Below are 24415 nucleotides of genomic sequence, written 5' to 3'. Positions count from 1 at the left end.
CTGTTATTATTATCCCCGTTTCACAGGATACAAAACTCAGTGTGGTTAAATGACTTACTTGCTCATGATCACACAGCCAGTGACCCTGGCAATGGGTCAGCACTCTATGCACTAAACTCCTCATATTGAGCTGAGATCTAACTAGGTTTGCCTTCTGGGTCAAACCGAACATCTCTGAACCCTCTTCACACCACTGGGCTTGAAGACAGTGTTCACAACCTCGATCCTCCCCATATCTTCTCTTTTCAAAGCTGAACATCCCCATGTGCCTTCAATTAACCTTTACATGACATGATTTCTAGTTCCCCTCATCAACTTGGTTACCCATCTGTTTTCTATAGCATCAATTCCAAATGTGTCTGTCTATATATTTGTTTTTGTTTGTTTGTTTTTTTGCAGGGCAATTGGGATTAAGTGACTCACCCAAGGTCACACAGCTAATAAGTGTTAAGTGTCAGAGGCCAAATTTAAGCTCAGGTCCTCCTGACTCCAAAGACTGGTGCTCCATCCACTGCACCACCCAACTGTCCCCATCTAGATTTTTATAAAACAGACTTTGCTTTTGTTTTTATATAATTTCTCTTCCTTCATCCCTCCTGGAGATCTGTTCCTTATAATAAATAAAAAAGAGAAGAAGAAAACCATTTCAGCAAAACTACCCAATGTATAGAAGGAGTCTGACACCACATGTAGTGTTTCACATTCAGGATTCCCCGTCTAAGCAAAGAAGTGGGCAGAAGCTATTTTCTTGTATATCTTCTTTGGGGCCAGGCTTGGTTATTATAATTTCTCTGTTTTACTTTTAAGGACCCACCTCTGTCTGGTTATTTCTACCTCTTCAGTCAGATCTTCTGGTTGGTTAGTTGGTTGTCCTTCATTCTCAAAGAGGACCAAAATGACATCGCTACATCAGGGTCAAGTTACAGTGTGTCCAATTGTGGTGGATCAGACCAGTACAAGCTCAGAAGGCTCTGTCAGCGTTGTTATGAGGATCAAATGAGATAATATTTGTAAAGGAGTTTATGAACCTTAAAATGCTCTTACATAAAGCCTGGCTATGATGTTGATGCTGGTGCTGGACTTTCTCCCTTATACTGAGAGTGTCTTTTTTGATCTGTTGAATTCCCAGGACTAATGAATTCTATTTGGATGACTGCCAGAGCTGAAAATGCCCTCAATCTGCCATGGGGCACTTAGGTAACCAAGTAAGCAGGAGGGGAACAAGGGAGAAGCAGGTAAACAGAGCACTGGAAGGAAGCTCTGATCAGAGATGGGATGATCTTATTCATGGGGAAGAGCACAAGCCTTCCTGAGGAAGGATAAGCCTATCCAGGGTAAACTTACTGGAAAAAACATGGTCCTGGCATCAAGGAAATTTAGTTCTACCTCTTCCACTACCTTCCTACATGACTTTGGATCAGATGATCATATATTTAGAGCTGCAATGGATGTTAAATGTCATTTGGCTTCACCCCTTCATTTTATATATATGAACCAAGACTCATTCAGGTTTTTACTTGACCTGGGCTACATAGTTAATAGTGTCTGAAAGAGCATTTGAAGTTGGATCTCTCTGACTCCATGGCCAGCTATCAACTGTACCATGCTGCTTCTTGGGTTAGGAACTGTCTCAGTTTCCTCCTCTGTCCACTAAGGAGGTTAGAATAGGTGCTTTCTAAAGTCCCTTCTAACTAGGATACTGTATGACCATGACTCTGGCTCTGACTCTGCTTTTGGTCAAAGGTAAAAGTAGGAGAAATGTCAGACAGCCAGGTGGTGCAGTGGATAGAGCTCTAGGACTGGACAAGGGAAGACCTGCATTCAAGTCCAGCCTCAGGCACTTGCAAACTGAGAATGTGCAGGACTTGCTGCTGCTGAATGTCACTCCTCTTTCCCTTGCAATTGAAACTGCTGATGGAGTTATAACTGTTTTCATCAAACGTAACGCCACCATTCCCACCAAGCAGACACAGACTTTTACCACCTATTCGGACAAGCAACCTGGTATGCTTGTGCAGTTTTATGAAGGTGAGGGAGCAGTGACAAAGGATAACAACCTGTTGGGCAAATGTGAGCTCACCAAAATCCCCCCAGCATCCAGGGGTGTTACTCAGATCGAAATAAAATTTGACGTTGATGCAAATGGCATCCTCAATGTTTCTGTTATAGATAAGAGCACAGGAAAGAAGAACAAGATCACCATCACCAATGATGAAGGAAGTCTGAGAAAAGGAGACATTGAGTGTGTGGTCCAGGAGGCTGAGATTCATATACAAGGCTGGAGGTGAGAAGCAGAGAGACAAGGTGTTTTCCAAGAACTCTCTTGAATCTCCTGCTTTCAACATGAAGGTTATCGTAGAGGATGAAAGGCATCCCAGATTTATCTCCAGACAAAATGACAGCCTGGACAGCTGCAGGCTTGATACTCTTGTTGAGCTCCTTGTCATTGAAGAAGTCTTTCAGAAGCTTCTGGATTTGGGGGATTCTAGTGGAACCACCCACCAGAATGATGTCATGAATCTATGATTTATCTAGCTTGGCATTTAAAGCCTTTTCCACAGGGTCTAGTGTGCCACAGAAGAGATCAGTATTTAGTTCTTTGAAATGGGCTTGGGTGATTAATGTATGGAAGTGGATACCTTCATAGAGGGAGTCAATCTCAATACTTGCCTAGGTAACAGAAGAGAGGGTACTCTTTGCACATTCGCAAGCAGTGCAAAGATGCCGAACAGCCCTCTTGTTCTCACTTACGTCCTTCCTGTGCTTTCACTTTAACTCTGCAATGAAATGGTTGGCCATTCAGGTGTCGAAGTCCTCCCCATCTAAGTGGGGGTCCCCAGCTGTGGGCTTGACCTCAAAGATGCCATCTTCAGTGGTACGAATGGAGACATCAAAGGTACCACCTCCAAGGTCAAAGATCAACACATTTCTCTAGGCACCAACCTTTTCCTCCGAGCTATAAGCAATAGGAGCAGCAGTTGGCTCGTTGATGATTTGGAGCACATTGAGACCAATGATGGTTCCAGCATCTTTGGTGACCTGACATTGGGAATCATTGAAATAGACTGGTGCTATGACCACAGCATTTGTGACAGTCTTCCCAAAGAAAGCTTCAGCAATTTCTTTCATCTTGGTCAAGACCATAGAAGATACTTCTGGATAGAAACTTTTGGTCTCCTTGTACTCCACTTGCACTTTAGGCCTCCCTGCATCATTCACCACCATAAAAAGGCAATGCTTCATGTCTGACTGGACAACTTCATCAACAAATCTGAGACCAGTCAGACATTTGGCATAAAAAAACTGTTTTGGTGGAGTTCATTGTAACTTGATTCTTTGCAACATTAGCATTTAAACATTCTGTGTCTGTGAAGATGAAGTAGCTTGGGGTGGTCCTGTTTCCTTGGTCATTAGCAATGATCTCCACTTTTCCATGTTGGAAGACTTCCACACAGGAATAAGTGGTGCCAAGAACAATGCCATCTGTTGGTCGCTTTGACATGGTTGCTGGGGAGTCAGGGGTCATAACTAACCTTTGTGGAGGAAGAAGGACTGCTGCCGTGATGAGTAGACCTATCTTCTCTTCTGAAAAAAGAACACAACTCAAACCTTCATTAGGTTTCACCATCCCCCCAAGCTATCACCATTATCTCTCCTTCCTTTTCAGCCAAACTCCTGGAAATAAATGTCTGCACTCACTGCTTCCATTTTGTCTCCTCTCACTTCTCAGTCCTTTGCAATCTGATTTCTGATCTCATTACTCAACTAAAAGTGCTCTCTCCAAAGTTAACAATGATCTTTTTAAAAAATATTTTTTATTAATAGCTTTTTTAAAAACATCCTATAAATTTGCCCCTGTATTTCTCCCCCTTTTTCTTTCGGAGAGGTGAGGGTGGCATTCCTTATAGCCAAGAAATACCAGTGATCTCTTAATTGCCAAATTTAATGGACTTTTCTCAGTCCTGCTTCTTAAACCATCTGCTGCTTTTGATACCATTGACCACCCTCTTTTCCTAGACAGTTTTTCCTCTTTATGTCGGTTTTCTCCCTACCTGCCTGACTGCTCCTTTGCTATCTCATCATCGCATCACTTCATCTAACTGTGGGAGCTCCCCAAAGTTCTGTCCTCTTCCCTTCTCACTCTCTATACACTCTCTTCTGGTAACTCCATCAGTTTTCATGAGTTTAACTATCAATTCTACTCAGATGACTAACATATATATGTATATATATATATGTATATGTATCCCTATACTCATACAATGTATGTTTATACATGAGTGTGTGTATCTCCAGCCCTAATTTCTACCTCAGCCTTCAGCCAGCCCTGCAACACCAGTTGTCCACCAGATGTTTCAGATTGGACATCTCTGAGACCATCTCCAACTCAGCATGTCCATGAACTCATTGTCTTTTCACCTAAACTCTCCTTCCTCCCAGACTTCCCAATTTCTGTGGAAGGCACTCTCATTTTTCCGGTTTCCTACATGTGTAACTTTGGTATTATCCTCAATTCTGCAGACTCCCTCACCCCACACATTCAATCAGTTGACAAATCTATCTTTGAAACATTTTTTTCTTCACCCATACCCTTCTTTCCACACACTGTCACAGTCTAAGTTCTGATCTTCATAATCTTTTGCCGATGACAGTTTCCTAATTGGTCTCTCTTCCTCAAGTCCATCCCTCCCACTCCAGTCCCTTCTACATACTGTTTCCTAAGGAATTTTTCTTACGTGTATATGTGACCATGTGACATTCCCTGCTCCTCCCCCCACCAGACAAGTAGGCTTCCTAGTTGTCTCTGGGATGAAATAGAAATGTTTCTGTTTAGCTTTTAAAACCCTACACAACCTGGTCCTGATCTATCTTTTATGCCTCATTGTAAATTAATCTCCCTTCTCCAACAATTCAATCCTGACACACTGGCCTTTTCTCTGTTCTTCATGATATTCCTTCTTCCATTTTCATGCCTTTCCACTGTCTGTCCCACATGCCTAGAATAGAGTCATCTCATTTCTTTTTAAGACACTGCTTAGACAAAGAATTAGAAATCAAGGCGATGCCCATCAGTTGAGGAATGGCTGAACAAGTTTTGGTATATGATTGTGATGGAATACTGTTGTGCTACAAGAAAAGACAAGCAGAATGATTTCAGAAAAACCTGTAAAGGCTTACATGAACCAATGCAAAGTGAAGTGAGCAGAACCAGGAGAATGTTGTACACAGTAACAGCAATATTGTTTGATGAAGAACTGTGAATGACTTGACTATTCTTGCTAATACAATGCTCCAAGACAATCCCAAAGGACTCATGATGAAGCATGTTATCCACCTCCAGAGAAAGAACTGATATTGTCTGAATACAGATCAAAGCAAGCTATTTTTCACTTTCTTTATTTTTTTTCTTTCTTTCTTTCTCATTTTCTTGTACAAAATGACTAATTTGGAAATGTTTTACATGATTGCACATATATAACCTATATCAGATTGCTTAACATCTCAGGAAGGGAAGAAGGGATGGAAGGATAGAATTTGGAACTCAAAAAAATTTTTTAAAATGCTAAAATTGTTTTAACATGTGACTGGGGAAAATAAATATGTTATATTTTAAAAATGTAATTGGGCAAAAGTAAAATATTATTTTTTAAAAAGATATTGCTTAGACACCATCTTCTTTATGTAGCATTTCTTTGTCTTCCCATCTGCCATCTCTCCCAAGCTACCTTGTATTTAATTCATATATATGTATGCATATATATTATTTTGTATTTGATGTTATATATGTACACATATTTATATAAGTGCTTGTCTCTTTCATTAGAGTGTAAATTCTTTGAAGACAGCAATTATTTCTCTGTTGGTACTTGTACCCCCAGTGCCCAGCATAATGCTTAGCACAGAACAGGCACTTAACACTTGTTGAATGATCAATTCATAGTTTGCTATAACACTAAATTTATATATTAATTTTGGCAGTATTGTCATGATTTTATTATATTTGATTAATATAATGATATATTATTATGGCACAGTCATGAGCACTGAATATCCTGAATAGTATTCAAGTTGTTCTTTGCTTCTTTGAAGAGGGAGTATGGTGTAATGTATGGAGAGCTGACCTGGGAACCAGGAAGACCTGCACAATTTCTGCCTCTGACACTCACTCTCTGTATAATCCCTGGTAAGTCACTTGACTTCTCCTTGTTCTCAGCAGCTTTCTAAGACTATAATTTGCAGAGATGATGCTGCCATTTTTGGAGGGAGTTTCCTAATCTGGGATTTTCCTGTATTAGTAAAATCATGGGACTACTCCCTAACTTTCCTTTATTTCTTTAAAGAGCATTTTGTAATTACATCTCAATATGTACTCATTGCGTTTTGGTAAATTTAACTCCCAGGTATTTATTTTAGGTATTTTATAGTCATTTTGGATAAGACTTGCCTTTTTATTACTGTCTCTGGATGTTGTTACTGATATAAAGAAGTATTGTTGATTTTGTGACTTTATTTTGTAGCCTGCAACTTTCCTGAACACATTTTGTCAATACGTTGTTTTTGTTTTTATTTTGCTTTGTGTTTTGCCTTTTCCCCAGAATTTTCAAAGTGTGTTATCATGTCATGAAACTTCTAAGTTTTCTCCAATTGCATATGATGCAGTTTGATTTTCAGTAGATGATTTTTATCATATTTTAAAAATCCCCTTATACTGATACTTTGGAGGGTTTTTTAGCACAAATGAGTGTTGGACTTTGCTGAAGGCTTTTTTTTTGCATTTATTGGGACTATCATGTGGATTTATACATTTTGTTTTTAATATGAGTATGTTAATTGTTTTTCCCAATTTTTCATTTCTGGTATAAATCCAACTTCATAGTGATTTTTTGTTAATTGTTGTAGTTTTCTGTAAATTGCTAAAGATTTTTTGATAAATTTTAATTTAAATTTTGGAATGGATATTCATTAATGATATTGATCTGTATTTTGCTCTCTTTTGTTTATCCTTCCCTGGTTTAGCTATCAAGATCATATTTGTCTCATAAAACACGTTTGATAGAGTATTTTCTTTCTCAATTTTTGAGAATAATTTGTGTTTTCAAAAGAAGAATGGCAAAAATTAACAGTCATAAAAAAGTGTTCCAAATTACTAAGAAATGCAAATCAAAACAGCAATAAGAACTCATCTCACAACCAGCAGATTGACATAGATGAATGGTTAGTGTTAAAAAGACTTTGGCAAGACAGACAAGTAATAAACTTCTGGACCAGCTGAGAACTGGAACAACCAAGGTGATTTGGAGTCATGCTAAAATAATTTTTAAAATGCTAATGCCCTTTCAGTGAGAGATTTTATGGTGAGGCATATACTCCAAGGAAGTCAAAGACAAGAAGAAGGGAAGATTAGGTTAATTTCGCTTGGTATTTAAAGGCAGAATGAGGATCAATGGAGGCAAATTTCAAGAAAAACTTGTAGCTATAAATAGGAAGTTCCTTACAATCACAGTTGTCCAACAAGGAATAGACTGCTTTGAATACCACCATCAATGGAGGTGTTCAAGTAGAAGTTAGATGACCACAGATCAGATGCTGTAGAGGACAGAAATGCTTCAGGTAGTGGTTGGACTAGACTGACCTTTGAAATCCTTTCCAGTACTGAAATTGTGCAATTCTGAATCTAAGAAACTTTGAGGTCATGTTGTAGAATGGAAAGAACACTGACTTTGCATCAGAAGTCCTGGTTCTGAAGCCCAATTCTGCTACTTATTGCCTTTGTAACCCTGGGCAAGTTACTTATATTTTCTGGGTCTCAGCTTGCTCATCTCTAAAATGAGGTTGTTTGACCAAAAGGTAGACAAGCTCTAAGAACTCACCTGCCTCTAAATCCTATAATCCTAGCTCACAATCAGGTGGAGAGAAGAACTCCCCTATAAATACATGAAATAAGCCTGGATAAGCTTTAGAAAAAGTTTAGGGGGATTGGCAAGGGGGTGGATCTTGATGGTGATTATGAACAAATAACATATAAAGGAGCAGAAATATAACCAAGACTCCTTTCAGTTGGGGCCAGAACAGCTATGGTGTGGAGAGGTAGGGTGGAGGCAAGAACACAGTCCTAGATCAGAGCAGCCACAAGGAGAGGGCAGCCCTATGTAGAGTCAATCTGGGATGGGGAAGAATCTAAATCACTCATTTTCAGACTCCCCAGTAGGAACCAGGTCCCAACCCATGCTAGTGCTTGTGATAAAGTCCCATTCACTCAACCTAGGTGTTACTCTATAAAGAAATTTCAGGTGTTTGCTTGATGCTAGCTGAGTCAGAGCTGCCCCCCTGTTTCATGGGGGACACGGTTTGCTAACCAAGGAAACTCCAAGTGGGTGGGGAAGAATTGGATTAAGGACAATATGCCAATGGAAGGGTCAGAAGGTGATCCAAAGTGGAAAGGTAAATGAATGAGTTGTCAAACAGTAGGAAAAGGAGCTCCAGCCCCAGTTCTAGTTCCAGAATTCCTGTTAACCTGTTTTTATCCCATGATTATTTCCTTTCTCATAACTGACCCACTGTTGGCAAAGAATTGGAAACTGAGGGGATGCCCATCAATTGAGGAATAGCTGAACAAGTTGTGGTATATGAAGGTAATGGAATACTATTGTTCTAAAAGAAATGATGAGCTGGCAGATTTCAGAAAAATCTGGAAAAGCTTATATGAACTGATGCTGAGTGAAGTGAGAAGAACCAGGAGAACATCGTGTACAATAATAGCAACATTGTATGATGACCAACTTTGATGGATTTAGTTCTTCTCAGCAATACAATGATCTGAGACAATTCCAAATGACTCATGATGGAAAATGCTGTCCACATCCAGAAAAAGAACTATGGAGTCTGAGTGCAGATTGAAGCCTACTGTATTCCTCTTTTTGTTCATTTGTTTTTTCTCTTGAGGTTTTTCTCTTTGGTTCTAATTTTTCTTTCACAACATGACTAATGAGGAAATAGGTTTAATATGATGTACAAGTATAGCCTATAGGTAAGGGCAGGGAGGGAGGAAAATTTGGAACTCAAAATTTTATAAAAAGTGAATGATGAAAACTAAAAATAAATTTTAAAAAATTGCCCCTCTGTGCTTCAAGGGGATGTTATAAATGCAAAGTTCTCTTGCTTCTGAATCATGCATTGAGTGAAAGAGAGAATGCATGGGGGAAGGGAGCATCTATTAAGCACTTTTTGGGGGTGGAGAAAATGCCTATTTTTAAAAATTAATTTATTTATTTTTAATTTTCAATATTCACTTCCATAAGTCTTAAATTTTCTCCCCCCTCTTACAATCTGATATAGGCTCTTACACATACATTCGTATTATACACATTTTCACATTAGTCATGTTTTACATAGAAGAAATATAACAAATGGGAGAAACCACGAGAAACAAATCAAAGCAAAACAAAAAAGAAAATAGTCTGGTTCACTCTATTGAGCATTTTCTATAAGCGCTTGGGACACATAGACAAGAAAACCAGGTTTTGCCTTTGAAGATCTTGCCTAATGGGGGAGGACAACACACACCTAAAGGAGAGGACAACACACACCTAACTGGTGAGCAATGGTTAGCAAGCAAGGGCATTATTTGGAAATAGGTGGGAAATGATATGGAGGCCAGGTTTTGAAATGATACAGTGAAGCTCACCTATTAGAGCTCAGGGTCCCAGGGCAGAGGCCAGTTCCAATAGAAAGGGCATAAAGAAGATGGCAAAAAGGCAGATGGCATTCAGTTATATGCTTTGCTAAAGTTGTGTGCATGTCTGTGTGGTGCTAATTTGGTGGACATTACTTGTTCATATGTTAATTGTTGGTATATGTCTATAGTTATGGTATTTGCTTTTACATAATGCTGCAAATATGATCTTATGATATTTTTGCATTTGAATTTACATTCTTATCTTCCTGTTTATTACATTTTTTTGTGTTATCACTGTATGACGCTATACATCTAATGCTAAGTCTAGAAGGCCTGATTTGCTGAATAGAAATATTATTTTATAAATACCTAAAGAAATGGAGACTAGAATGCATGATGTGTATGGTTGTAGAGACATGCATAGATAATGCGTGACACTGAGAAAAATAAGGAGATTATAGAATCACTGAAAAGAGCTGTGAAGGATTTGAAGAAAAGTAAAGATTCCAGTTAGATCCTAATGAGTACAGCACTGATTCCCATGAAGTGATGGCATTATTTGAATTTTCTTTGAATATTTCCACTGGGTTGGAACCAATGACCATATTACATATATATGTGTATATATATATATACACATATATATGTATATATATATGTATATAATAACTTTGGATAGCGTAAATCCAAACAATGCCATCACTTCATGGAATTTATTATTCACACTAATCAGGACTTAGCTGCAGTCCATGTTAGGGTTGGATGAGGTAAAACCACCCTGGCAGTGTTTTGGCAATTGCCAAGGTCTATTCTGATCCAAGATAGAAATTTTGAGAACAAAACGCTCAAGAAAACATTAGCTTTGGCACACATCAAGAAGACTGTGCCATCCCCAAGGAGACACACAGCCTGAACATTCCAATTGCACATTGCTGAAACATGTGATGAAGACTGAAACTTACACAAAAACTTCAGTGGAATTGCACTATGGTAGTTCTAGCATACATGAATTAACACACCACTGATGCCAGAGGCTTTATACCACTCTTGCTGATGGAGCTAGGAGCCACACTCCTCTACTTTTGATTTTGTTCTTATTCTTTTTCCTCATTTGAAAAATTGAAAACAATGATCATAAAAAATTCCACAAACATTTCAAGATAAAAATCAAATGACAGTAACCCCTTCTGGGTCCCAGCGGCTGGAGTACCCTATTATTTCCCTCTCCATGAGGGAACCCTCTGCTCTGGACCCATGCATGCAGCATTCAGGTTCAGTCTTAGAGATGCCTGAGCTCCCATGAGAATTGTGAGGAGCCTCTTTTTCTCACAGATAGTGGCTCTTTACAACCTAATCTTGGATCCCCAGGGAAAATGACTCAAAGCTTAGGTTTGATTCATGTCTAGGGTGTCTCCAATGTAAGAGAGTGGAAAGGTATTCTATCTGGAATATGAATCAGGCATAGGTCAGTTCTTTATTTCCTCAACCCAAAACACACAAGAGCCACAAGCACACATTGACAAAAAAGTTTAAGTGAAGAGCAGTAACTTATAAGAGCTATCATAGTCTCCTGGGAGGTTGATACTTAAGTCATCACGATAGGATGTAGTTTGGTTGGTTGGTGATTGTTGTCCTTCGCTCTCAGAGGACCAAAATGATATCACCATGATGAAGTGAAGTTTCAGTGTGTCCAACTGTGGCTCATCAGACCAATATGAGCCCAGAATGCTCTACCACAGATTGGACACAAATAGTCCATGTAGGATATTCATTTGAGGTGGTTACTCCAAATTTGCGCATCCTAAGTTTCCTTTGTGCTGTCTCAATTCTGTTTTGCTCATACAGCACAGCACCTTTTCTGATGTGGGCATGCCATGCTGAGTGGTCCTGTGCCAGTGTCTCCCATGTCCCACAATCAAATCCAAAATTCTTGAGAGAGACCTTGAGAGTGTCCTTATACTGTTTCTTCTGACCACCATGTGATCACCCGCCCCATGTGAGTTCTCCACAAAATAGTCTTTTTGGCAAGTATACATTTTGCATTCTAACAACATGGCTAGCCTATCAGAATTGTGCTCTCTAAAGCATAGTTTGAATGCTTGGCAGTTCAGTTTGAGCAAAGTCTTCAGTGTCTGATACCTTATCCTGCCAGGTGATCCTCAGAATCTTTCTAAGACAGTTTCATGATGGCATGTTTACCCAGGTTCTGGATAGTTTATAGGGCTGTTAAAGAAACATTTAACATTTTATTTCAGCTCTGCACTATCCAAATAATTCCTTTCATGTCTATGTCTTCTGACAAACCTGGCTAAGGGTTGAGCACCTCCCTTTGTTGGTGGTCCTTTGCTCTGACCCAGAAACTTCCCCTATCCATCAGTACTCATCAAGGGATAAAGGATCTCTGGACCTCTTGACCCCACAAGGTTGTCTCCAAGGCTGAACATGTTCATCTCAGGATCACTCTTTGGTCACCTATGCTCAGAAAAAAATAATTAAAACACAAGTAGCATTCAGGGTCCCAAGGCCAAGTGTCAAACTCTCCCAAACCCACATATGCACCTTAGCGTCCACATTTTAAAAGCTGACTATTGCTGTGGGTGCATTGGGGTTGTGTGGTCAAGGTTGGGTAGGGGGATGGAGAGAGAGAATTATTTGCCTCATCCAGAGAGTGAATCAGTCAATAAACATTGATTAAGCGTCTATTGTGCACCAATAGATGTGCTGAGAGCTGGGGATACAAAGAAAGGCAAAAGACAGTCCCTGCCCTCAAGGAGCTCATCATCTAATGGAGGAGACAGCATGCAAACAACTACATACAAACAAGCTATGTATAGGATTAACTGGAAATAATTAGTTGAGGGAAGGCAGTAGTGTTAAGGGAGAATCAGGAAAGGCTTCCTCTAGAAGATGAACTTTTACCTGGGTCTTAAAGGAAGTCAGAAAAGCCAGAAGGCAAATATGAGGAGAAAGAACATTCCAAGCATGGGGGCAGCCTGGGAAAATGCCCAGTTAGGAAATGGAGTGAATGTCTTAGGAAGAAGAGACAAAGGGCTGAGTTACTCTTGTTTCAATGTCCAGAAGTGGGCCATTCTTACTGCCTTAGTAAGACAGAGTTGCACATAGTCGTCAGCCTCACTGTTTCTTCCACAGTCACCAAAGTCCAGGGGCAAGATAAAAGTCAGGTCAACTAGCGATGGACCAGGATGGAGTGGAAGACCTTGGTGTCTTCAATGTCTGACCAAGTTTTAAGCATTCCACAGAGCCTGCTTTAGCTACTTTCACGGCTGTTGGAGCAAATTGTTTTCATCTGTCAGTTCCATCTGTCGTCCTATGCTTGGGGTACATTCCCCTAACTCACTGACATGTTTGAGACCTGCTGGTTCCTCTCAACCTGGTTCAGCCTGTCTGCTGAGATTTTTTTACTGGGGTGTGACCGCTCTGCACGCTATAGCTTCTTGGAGTCACAAGTGAAGCTGGGAGGGTTGGAAGAGAATGTCTATACATAGATCTCAAGTTTCTGGCAACATATGACTTTTTGGAACATCCTTCTGGGGAAAAATCATGCAACTCAGATGGTGAGGACAAAGTGGGACTGCCCCAAAGCTTCCCTGCTCTTCCTGGTGAGCTCGCTGAGAAAGAGGATGGCACAGGACACCTTTGTTATAGAAAGGAAGGAACACCTCAGGCAACAGGGCAGAGAGCAGAAGACAAATGATGACTAGGATGAGGGAAGATGTGACCACGTGGGTCAGCAAGAGTGGATGAGAGGGGAGAGCAGATCAAGCTGAACCAGCAGACTGAAGCTGGTGAGACACTGGGATCCAGTCCAGACATGGCATCTTTCTTTCCCCTAAAATTTCCCCTAGAGTACTGCCTAACAAAGCAATTCTGTCTGACCTCTCTCTTCCCATATTCTTCCTGAAGAAGGAAGAAGGGAAAGCATTTCACATCCCTTTCCCTTGATGTTATTTGCATGTTTTATCTTCATGTCTATCTGCACATTGAAAGTGATATTAAGGTGCCACAGCCTTTGAAAATGATCTTTGTCTGAGCTTATAGATGTGATTGGGATAGGGGAATCCAAGGGCAGCTAGGTGAAGCAGTGGATAGTGTGCCAGACCTGAAGTTAAAAAGCCTTACCTTTCTGACCTGAGTTCAAATCTGTCCTCAGACACTTACTAGCTATATGACACTGGGCAAGTCACTTAACCCTGTTTGCCTCCATTTTCTCATCTGTAAAATGAGCTGGAGAAGGAAATGGCAAACCACTCCAGTATCTTTGTCAAGAAAACCCCAAATGGGGTCACAAAGAGTTAGATAGGACCTAACAACAACTCAAATCTAACCCCAAAAAGGGAAGATTCTCCCTAGTGTGTTCGGTAGTTATAAGTGAACCAAGTGGAGATTTTCTAAAATTTTAGTAAACTTTGAGATCTTGATGCCCGTTAGACTTTGTGGACCTGTAGAAACACTTGATAAAGAAATGAGCAAGTAGCAAGCGGAAGTGGTGTTTGGTGTGTTTGTTCAGGCAAGCATACAAGACCAACATTCTTATCTGGCTGATGAAGTATGGCTCCTGTCTCTCTTTTTATTGAGTTTTTAAAATTTTTAATTTACAGAATAAAACGAGCATTTCCATAACCTAGTACAATAAAATTGTATTTTCATGTGTAACTGCACATGAAACTGCAAATCTACTATGCACATATTGCTATTCCTTTCAAACATACAACACAATTATCATGTAAATGTCTCTTTTTCCCCTTTTTCTTCCTCCCCCACCCCCACCCTCGAGATGGCTACCATTAGACATGAATAAATATATGTGCAAAGTTATTGTATGCATCATTCTACTTATGAGTTCTTTCTCTGGATGTAGATAGTATCTTTTTTCATGTCCTTTGTAGTTAATTTGGGTATTTATAATAGTCAAAATAACTTACTTGCTAAAAGTCGTTCTTAAAACACTGTTGCTGTTACTGTATACAGTGTTCTCTTGATTCTGCTTATTTCACTCTTCATTATTTCATGCAAGTCTTTCTATGCTTTTCTAAAATCATTGAGCTCATCATTTTATAGCACAATAGTATTCCATCACAATCCTATACCACAGCTTGTTCAGCCATTCCCCAGCTGATGGGCATCCCTCTAATAGATGTTTCTTAGGGGTAAGGCAGGCCCTCTCCTTCCCTCACAAGACATCAGTTGTAATCTTCCAGGCTAAGCATTAACTTTAATAAGCCACTCTACTACAGGCAAAAGAAATAGGCATGCAGTCAACTCTATGTAGCTCAGTTATTACTAATACCTAGTACAAGTACACAGTTCAGTTTATTCTAGCTTGGGTCAGCCTTGCTTTGAAATCCTTCAGTGCCTCCATGCAGTCCCACAAGTTTGATTTCCTCTTGTGCTATGTCTTCCTTTCTCTGAACTTTTCTTGATCACTATGGACATTTTAAGAAGCAGGTCAATCTCACGGGCAGTATTAAAAAAGCTTTCATAGCCATCCTTCACACTCACAGCCCTATGAAGTAGGCAGGGGAGGTATTAGTATTCCAATTTGCAAATAATTGAGGACCAAAATAATTAATTGATGTGGCCAGTGTCACACAGTAAGTTAATGACAGAGACAAGATTAGACCCCAAGTCTGGGCCTCCAGAGGAAGAGTGTTTGTTCCACTATTTGACCCATTTAGGTGTGGGAAAGGGAGTTGAAAAACCCAACAGCAAGGTATCACAACACCAGCAAGGTCAGGAATAATTGTGCCAGAGAAGTACGATGTATATGCCTAATCAATCTCCAAGCACGTATGAAGAATCGTGACTTCTGGCTCAGTTTTAAATAGCTCCTTTGCCAAGTTCTATGACCCTTAACTCCTAATCTGCAACCCTCACTCCATGCATAAGACTTAGAACAAGGCCTCTTCTAGTTTACCATAGAACACAGAATTCAGTGTTGGGAGGAATCAGACATCATAGGCTCATGGATGGAGAACTGGAAGGAATTTTAAAAATCATAGAATCATTATTTTAGAGCTCAAAGTGACTTCTATAGGCTAGGAAACTGAGGCCCAGAGAGGGGAAGTTTAATCAAGGACACACAGTTCAAAACAAGACTCCCTGACTTCAGACTCTAGAAATAGCAATTTTTTGCATTCACATTATTGGGTTTGATGGATAAACTAGCTCCTTGTTCCTCCCTCTTCTTCTATACATCCCTTCCCCATTAGGCTCATCCCTTGTCTTTGGGACCCCAAGGTCACCCCCAGGGAAAGTGAGAATGGATATCAGCATTTTTGGAAGTCAGCAAAATTTAATTCAAGTCAAAGCTTTTTGTTTGTGCAACCCCACCCCAAAAGAACCAGTATAGCTACTGAGTCAATTCTTCTGGGACTGCACCCATTGGTTTGGCTATAAATGCCAGGTTCTCCCATCAGTTACCTCAATGACCCCAGCTGTCATCATGAAGTCTGGGAGCCTCTTCTTCTTCATGGCATTCCTTGCACTTATGTTCCTGACATCTTCTGGGATCCCGAATGCTGCCAAAATAGGTGAGATCAGGGCCAGGGCTAGTCTGTAGGATGAAAGATTAGGGGACTCCTTCTGCCTCACTAAGACTGACTAGGAAACTTTGACCCTCTGGATACTGGGGACAAAGATAGACAATTCCAACATTTTTCCCCTCTCCCCATCACAGACTTCTTGGCCATATCCCTCAACTCCGTAAGCAGGTATGCTATTTGAAAAGCTTCTAAGGATCCAGGAGTCAAAAGCTTTATTGCCATATTCTGAGGGTCTGAGTTTCACTCTGACACTGTCTCTTCCTCCCGCTTTGTCTCAATCATATTCTTTCAATTTCTCCCTCCATCTCTTTCTGTTTCTTTCTGTTTTCTTATTCCCTAGCTCATTCTCTCCTTCCATCCTTCTCTCTGTGTCATCCTCTTATTTCATCCTTTGTCAATGACTCTTTCTCTATCCCTGAGATATTTTTGCCATTGTTGTTCTGGTTCGGCCTCTTTCTGGGAGAATGGAGAATTTATTTTTCTTTGAATTAAGAGACCTGAGTTCAAGTCCCTGTTCGTATACTTATTTAGATAAGTTACCTAACCTCTCTGAATCTCAGTTTCCTCATCAACAAAATGGGATAATAATAGTTTTAGCAACTACCTAAAGGGGTAGTTGTGGGAAAAGCCCTTTATAAATTTTATAGTTCCATAGGCTTGGGAGCTACCACATCACTGCTTTCTCTCTCTCTTCTGTAATGCCTCTTTGTATCTGTCCCTTTTTCTGCTCTTTGGAAATCCTGACTTTCCTTCCTGTGCTATTAAAATAGTGACTCCTCCATGCTCAGGGTTACATGAGCTGTCTCTTGCTCACAGAGCCTCCCCTGCCAGCTCCCATCCACACTGCCTCCCTGATTTATGTACCAGAGCCTTCTTTCAGATCAAAAGATCATAAAATTTAGAGATGAGAGGAATCTTAGAAAGTATTTATTTCTCATTTTATAGAAAAAGAGGAGATCAGAGCGGGCAAGTTACTGATCATAGTCACAGAAGTAGTAAGTAGATGAGTCTGGATTCTAGGAGAACTTCCATCTATGGAAATGTCCTCTCTCCCCTCCTAAGAGCCTGACCTCTCTGTCCCTGAACACAGATGAGAACTCAGATCTAGGCCCCATGCTCCAACCTCTGGCTTCCTTCTCCAGGTAAAGTGAAAGCAGGGAGATGCCCCATAGACAACGTTCGCTGTTTCAGGGAAGATCCTCCACAGTGCAACAGAGATCAGCAGTGCCTCAAAGAACAGAAATGCTGCTATTATCGGTGTGGCTTCAAGTGCGTGAAGCCCATTGGGACCAAGGACCCAGGTGAGGAGGCTCTGCTGCGGGGGCGGGGAGGGAAGGGATGCTACAAGTACTTGGGGGCTGAGGAGGCCTCCCAGGCACAGATGGCTATAGTCAGGGGCTTCTCATGGAGCCTTCATCAAAACAGTATACAAGGAGTGAACAGACAGTCCTGTGAGTACCGACTGAAAAACAGGGCCAGCCCCTAAGCAGAAGAGATTCAGTTGCAGTGGCTACCACGGTCAGAAGCAGGATATACGATTTCCACCCAGGAAGGGGGTGGGGATTGTGATGCACCCTAGAGTGTGTTGGGCTCCCAACGTTAGCTGTATCAGGTCACCTGAGACCAGAGAGAATTGCTGCTGCATCTGAAGTGGTGGGATCTCTGGGGGTTAATTCTCAGGACCCAGAACGGATATCGGGTCAGCCCACCAAGCAGGATGGGAGTTTGGCACCTCGGGTGGAGCCTGGATTTGGAAGGAAATTCCCTGCAGATTGCTCAAGGTTACCAAACTATGGCCTAGGCTGTTAGGGAGGAGCCCTGCCATCATCCTGATACTTTGTCTATGTCCTGCCCTTACTGATTGCAGCAAAGACAGAGCTAATTTCTGTCTCCCTCCCTCCTCCCCATCCCTAAGGCTGGTCTGTCCTTCTCCCCCTTTCATCTCCTCAGTCCCAGAGACCTTCTTTGCCTTGTCCTCTCTTCTCCCCCTCTCTGGGGCTAGTCAGGGCCTCTTCATTTCAGTCCTTATTCTCTTCAGGCTCACAGATCTGAATATATAATAATATATAGAGCCTATCTAAAAAGGATGTGAGGTAGTTTGGGGAGAGGTACACTAGCAGCAGAGGTGATCACAGAAGGCTTCATATAGAAGGTACCACTTGAGCTGAGACTTACTGGAAACCAGTGATTCCAAAAGGTGAGGAGGGAGAGGAGAAGGTGCAAAAGTTTGGAGATGGGAGATGTGTGTTGTGTGCTGTGTAGTGTTATGTGCATGGACCAAGGAGTAGGCCCACTTGTCTGGACCCAAAAACAGAAGGAGAAGAGTAAAGAATGAGACTGAAAATGTAGGAAAGGGCCAGGTTGCGGAAAGCATTTGCATGTTCAAGCAGAGGTGCTTATATATGATCTTAGGGACAATTGGGAACCTTTGGGCTTTACTGAGCGGGAGGAGGGGTGACATGATCAGACCTTGTACCTTTAGGAAAGGGGCACTCTGGTACTCAAGTCTGTTTGAGATAAGGAGGGAGGGAGGCCAGGGATTCTGTCTCAACAGGCTGGGAACTGGGGCAAGTCCCCTGGATCCAGAAAGGAGCAGTGCTAGAATTGGCTTGAGAGATTGGATTGTTAAATTTTCATTATGAGCAACATGGTTGTTGTTCAGTCGTTTTCAGTCACGTCCAAGTCTTTGTCACCTAATTTTGAATTTTCTTGGCAAAGACACTGGAGTGGTTTGTCATTCCCTTCTCCAGCTCACTTTACCAATGAAGAAACTGAGGTAAACAGGGTTAAATGACTTAGTCGGTCATACTGCTAGTGTCTGAGGTCAGATTTGAACTCAGGAACTTCTATGCTCTATCCACTGAGCCTCAGAAATAAGCAATGCTATAAACTAGGGCTTGAATTATAGTTATGTTGATTATCCAAACTTAAAGAAAGTGATGGAGAAAATTAATAATGCAGATTATACTTTAAAAAGTGTCTAGCATACCCCCACCCAAGCCTGTTGTGAAACTTTTAGCATCATGCCCCTGCCTCTGGGGAAGCCTCCTTTTAACTTGTCCAGTTTTCTCTCTCCAGCTTCTTCAAAACCAGGCAAGTGTCCAAATGGCCGATGCCACATGAAGGGCCCCCAAGCACCTGTAAGAAAGATTGGCAGTGCGCAGGCCCCCTGAAGTGCTGTAAGGAGATGTGTGGGAGTCTGCAAGGTCCTGGAAGGTACAGCATCTATGGGACCTCAACACTCCCTCCAAACTCCCAATCTTTGGCTGCTCTGTGTCCCATATCCATCATCCTGCTATCCCCTTCCCCCCCAGCAGGGGTCTCTCATTCTGATAGCTAGGAGCTCTTCATTATCTATTTATATATCATTATTTATTAGCTCTTTATTTAACAACATAGTGTAGTGGAAAGAGCATTTAACTTGGAGAAGAAACCCAGAAGAGCTGGGTTTGCATTCCAAGCTAAATCATCCACCAGTAAGGTTACCTTTAATAATCAGCCAGTAGATCCAATATGGGCAGATAGGTGATGCAGGAGATAGAGTATAGGCCCTGAAGTTAGGAAGACTCATCTTTCCGAGTTCAAATCTTACTAGATGTATGAGCCTGGGCAAGTTGGTTAGCTGGTTAGGAAGCTGTTTGTTTCCTCATCTGGAAAATGAGTTTGAGAAGGAATGGCAAACCACTCTAGTATCTTTGCCAAGAAAAACCCAAATAGAGTTATAAAGAGTTGGATACAACTTGGAAATGAGTGAACAGGAAGACCCAAGTAGTTCAAAACAAAGACACATACAAAAATGACATCGAATAGTAGCTATAAAACATCTCCCCATCGACACACCTAGGGCACACTCCCCATCCCCACCCTTTGTCCTGGAAAATGTACACAGCATCCATGAGAAAAGGAGGCACACACTTAGACAGTGAGGCATGCACCTGAGAAACACATATAGACAAGGCAATCCGTGCCTCTAGTGCTGTAGGATTTGATGTCCTTCATCTTCGCATGTTGCAACGCTGCTCCTCATTGGGCACAAAGTCTCTTCTGGATTGGTCTTTCAGATGAATTTTTCAGAACTGCTTCTCTATGAAGGTAATCTGCCGGTTGCCAGGTTTAATTCTCCCTTGAGTCCATGCTTGGCTCTCTTCTCTGTAGCCAGGGATCATGCTCTTTGAAGCTGCTTTCTCTCTAGCATGCTTCTTCTCTTGTCTGTCTGCTCCCTGCTGCCTGCAGTATCTCCTACTGGGCAAGCAGCTCCAAAAAAATATTGTGGCTTTTGGAATGGGGAATAGAGAAAATCTGTTACACCCATGGATCCCATCTGCTAAAGATTCTGGAGTCTTCTAAGGCCATTCCAGACAGATGCACCATGCCTCAAACTGCTCAGCGATCTGCAAAGGACTTCAGGGCATGGTAGATTTTCCCTCCACGTTACTCACATTGTGAAAGAAGATTCAGACCAAAAAGAGGAAAACCATGAGAAAGAAAAAACAAAGACAAAACACAACTGAAAAAAGAGCAAATAATCTGCTTCAATCTGCATTCAAACTCCATAGCTCTTTCTCTCCATGTGGACAGTATTTTTCTTCATGAGTCTTTTGGAATCATTGCATTGCTTAGATCATTGTATTGCTGAGAAGAGCAAAGTCTAACAAAGCTGATCATCACACAGTGTTACTGCTACTGTGCACAGTGTTCTGCTTTGGCTCACTTCCCTCAGCATCAGTTCATGTAAGTCTTTCCAGGTTTTTCTGAAGTCTGCTTGCTCACCATTTCTTATGGAATAATAGTATTCCATTACATTCATATACTACAACTTGTTCAGTCATTCTCCCCAATTGATGGACATTCCCTCAATTTCCAATTCTTTGCCACTACAAAAAAAAGATGCTATAAATATTTTTGTACATGTGGGTCCTTTTCCCTTTTTTATGATCTCTTTGGGATACAGACCTAGTAGTGGTAGAGTTGGATCAAAGGGTATGCACAGTTTGGTTGCCCTCTGGGCACAGTTCCAAAATGTCTCCAGAATGGTTGGATCAGTTCACAACCCCACCAACAATGCATTAGTGTTCCAATTTTCCCATATCTCCAACATTTCTCATTTTCCTGTTTTGTCATGTTAACCAAGCAGCTTTTGTTTTGTTGTTGTTGTTGTTAAAAACTGCCAGGGACTTGGCCAGTCTTCAGTTGACTAATGCCAAGTTCTCTTCCTAATTCAATCAGATCACTTAATCATACTTTGTAAAAGAATAACAAGGTATAGATGCACCTTTGCATTTCCTTTACATATTAACTCCTTGCTATCCTTGTTGTCTGCCACTTACTTTCTGCGAGTATATCAAATAAGTTGAGGGGCAGAGGGTGGGAACTGTTTCATAGATAGAGCTGGAGCATTCTAAACCAACACTCTCATTATATAGAGGAGATAGATGCTCAAAGAAAGAGTGCGATTTACCTCCCTCATTTTCAAAGAGGACCAAAATGACCATTTTCAGAGGACCAAAATTCACCACGATAAAGTGAAGTTTGAGTGTGTCCAACTGTGGCTGATCAGACCAATATGAGCTCAGAATGCTCTACCACAGGTTGGGCACAGATAGTCCGTGTAGTATGTTCATTTGGGGTGGTTACTCCAAATTTGCACATCCTAAGTTTCCTTTGTGCTATCTCAATTCTGCTTTGCTCATAGAGCACAGAATGCTTTTTGATGTGGGCATGCCATGCTGAGCAGTCCGGTGCTAGTGTCTCCCATGTTGCACAGTTAAATTTAAAGTTCTTGAGAGTGTCCTTGAATCGTTTCTTCTGACCACCAAGTGATCACCTGCCCCATGTGAGTTCTCCATAAAAGTCTTTTTGGCAAGCTAACATTTTGTATTCAAACAACGTGGCCAGCCCATCAGAGTTGCGCTCTCTGAAGCACAGTTTGAATGCTTGTCAGTTCAATTCGAGCAAGGACTTCAGTGTCTGGTTCCTTATCCTGCCAGGTGATAATGAGGGAGAGAGAAACTTGAATCCAGGGCTCTTGACTCTTGGTTTAGAGTTCCTTCTACTATACTATTGTGTTTTCATAATCCTGCCTCTTTCTTCTCTGCTCCTCCCTCAACCCCAGGACTGTCTTGGGGCGTGAACCCTTTCTTTGCTTCATCTTTTTATAAAGCTCCCTCTCAAAATCAAAGTCTCCAGGGTTCAAGGGCCTCAAAATGAAGAGGCAATGCTGAGCTGGCACTCAGTCCCAATGACGCAAGACAGTGTGCTTATTGGTGGCCTGTGCCCAGTAAATTTTTTTCCTTGCATTGGGAACAACAGGTACCTAACCCCCTAGGAAATTCTCCTGGCTGGGCCTTTTGGGTGACCTAGAAAGAATAGAGATGCTGGTGGCCTCAGTTCCTTCGGGATGCTGCAAGGGAATCACTCCTCTGAGACACAAGATTCAAGTGGAGTACTAGGGCTAGCTCTGACATTTCCTGGCCAGGTGACCTTGGGAAAATCATAGGGTTTCTTTGGGCCTCAATTTCCTCACCTGTGACAGGTAGGGAGCTGTAAGGTTTCAGGGGCTCCCTCTTCCTGAGAGAGGATGGGGAAGGAGACAACCTTTTCAGGTGACTGGTATTTTCCCCAGGATGCTGTAGAATTATCCCCACCATTCACACTTTCCCAGTGGAGGAAAAGCGTGATAAATGAAAACTCTATCATGGTCTGGTGACTTCAGAGGGACCTTGTTTGAGAAAGCTTCTGCCTTGATGACCCTCTCTTTGTATCATGGAAATGACTTCTAATTACAATTCATGTTCTGTTTATGTCTCATCAGTTGAAGCACAAGGCACCTTTGGTTGATATATCAGCTGCCTGTGTTTAGAAGGTTGATAAATTAAATGCCTGTATCTGATAGGTTGGAGTCCTTAGGTATCTTTTTATATGTTGGTTAGGTTACAAAGTGTAGCAGGGTATATGAATGAATTAGGATAGGTTTCCTTCTTGGCAGGAAAAAAGTTCTGAAACCCTAACTGGGAATGTTGGGAGTTATAGCACAGAAGTTTTGTTCTTTGCCTCGGAGATTTTGTCATCAGAGGCAGGCGCTTTTGTACTAATATATGAGGAGAGAGTAGAAATCAGATGGTGGCAGGAAGGAAGGAAGAATGGATGGTAATAGCCAAAGCAGCAAGTATGATGGCTCCTCACACAGAGAAAAAAGCCCCATAAATCTTTGCAATGAAGATTTCAAGGCTAGAAATTAATGTCTCTCTGTGTGTGATCTTTAGAGAGACTACAAAAGGTCAACTTTTCCCCAGCCCTGCCCCGCCTCTATCTTCATCTGCAAATGGTGGGCATTTTATTCTTCAACATATTTGGTTTTTTAAGTCTGTTTATAATTTTTGATTGAATTTGTGTCCCAAGCCATTTTCCCTTGACCTAAAAAACTATGATCTCCCCTAAATTCTATGTGATGAGATATAATTCTATGAGAATTCTTTATCTAGAATTCTATGAGATCTAAATCTCTCTGTAAAACTAGTTGGAGGTTCCACAAGCTACAAGTGTGAAATGGTGATGACTCTACTATTAATGTAGTGGCCCTCAGATGAGCTCCTAACGTACCAGAGATGGCCCATGTGGGAAAAATTCCCCCAGGGCTAAAGCTGAGAGTTCCATTGTAGTAACTAGAGCTGCTGCGTGTCTTAGACCTTAGGCATCTCTGTCAAATCTCTTATTGTGAACAAGGGGCAGGGTTAAAATGAAGGCCACATCATGGGAAGGAGAAAGGCATGGTCTAGAAGTCTCTTCCAAAGAGCACATTCAATGACTCTGAGAATCAATTCCTCCCCTTTTCTTTTGGGAGGAGTGAGTTTAAAATTTAAAAAAAAGTGTTCAGATAAACTTTGCCTTACAGCTACACCTGCTGGTGTGAAGTGGGTTATTGGCTGCATTATTCTGGACACAGGGAGTCTGGGACATGCCTTTGCATGAATGGAAGTTCTAGCAAGATCTGGGGATGATGGATCCATGGGCTCACTCTTTTGGGGTTTTTTCTTCTTCCAAAAGGGTTAAGGAGCTGGTGTTTTCCCTGTGGGCTGTGGGATATGTGTGGGAGTAGCCTGGTAAGAACAGATGTGACAAAGCCCAAAAAAGCTCCCAGTCTTTTTCTTCATCACCACAGAATTCTGAATCAGTGTCA

At 41.4% G+C, this 24415-nt stretch overlaps 1 protein-coding gene across 2 annotated transcripts in view; it reads left to right on the top strand.

The window, feature by feature from the left end:
• Positions 1-20806, top strand: part of LOC140520063 (WAP four-disulfide core domain protein 12-like) — a 41931-nt gene extending 21125 nt beyond the window's left edge. For both annotated transcript variants that reach the window (XM_072633705.1, XM_072633706.1), the window contains 3 exons: positions 6091-6184; positions 17382-17540; positions 19318-20806. In XM_072633705.1, coding sequence (XP_072489806.1) covers positions 6091-6184; positions 17382-17540; positions 19318-19412 — 348 coding nt within the window. In that variant the 3' untranslated portion in view covers positions 19413-20806. The remainder of the gene's footprint in view (positions 1-6090; positions 6185-17381; positions 17541-19317) is intronic.
• The last annotated feature ends 3609 nt before the right edge of the window (positions 20807-24415 follow it).

The sequence above is a fragment of the Notamacropus eugenii genome, chromosome 1 (assembly GCF_028372415.1).
Source record: "Notamacropus eugenii isolate mMacEug1 chromosome 1, mMacEug1.pri_v2, whole genome shotgun sequence".
NCBI classification, from domain to species: Eukaryota; Metazoa; Chordata; class Mammalia; order Diprotodontia; family Macropodidae; genus Notamacropus; species Notamacropus eugenii.
Note: the sequence above shows the minus strand (reverse complement) of the source record. Positions and strands in the feature narration are given on the sequence as shown.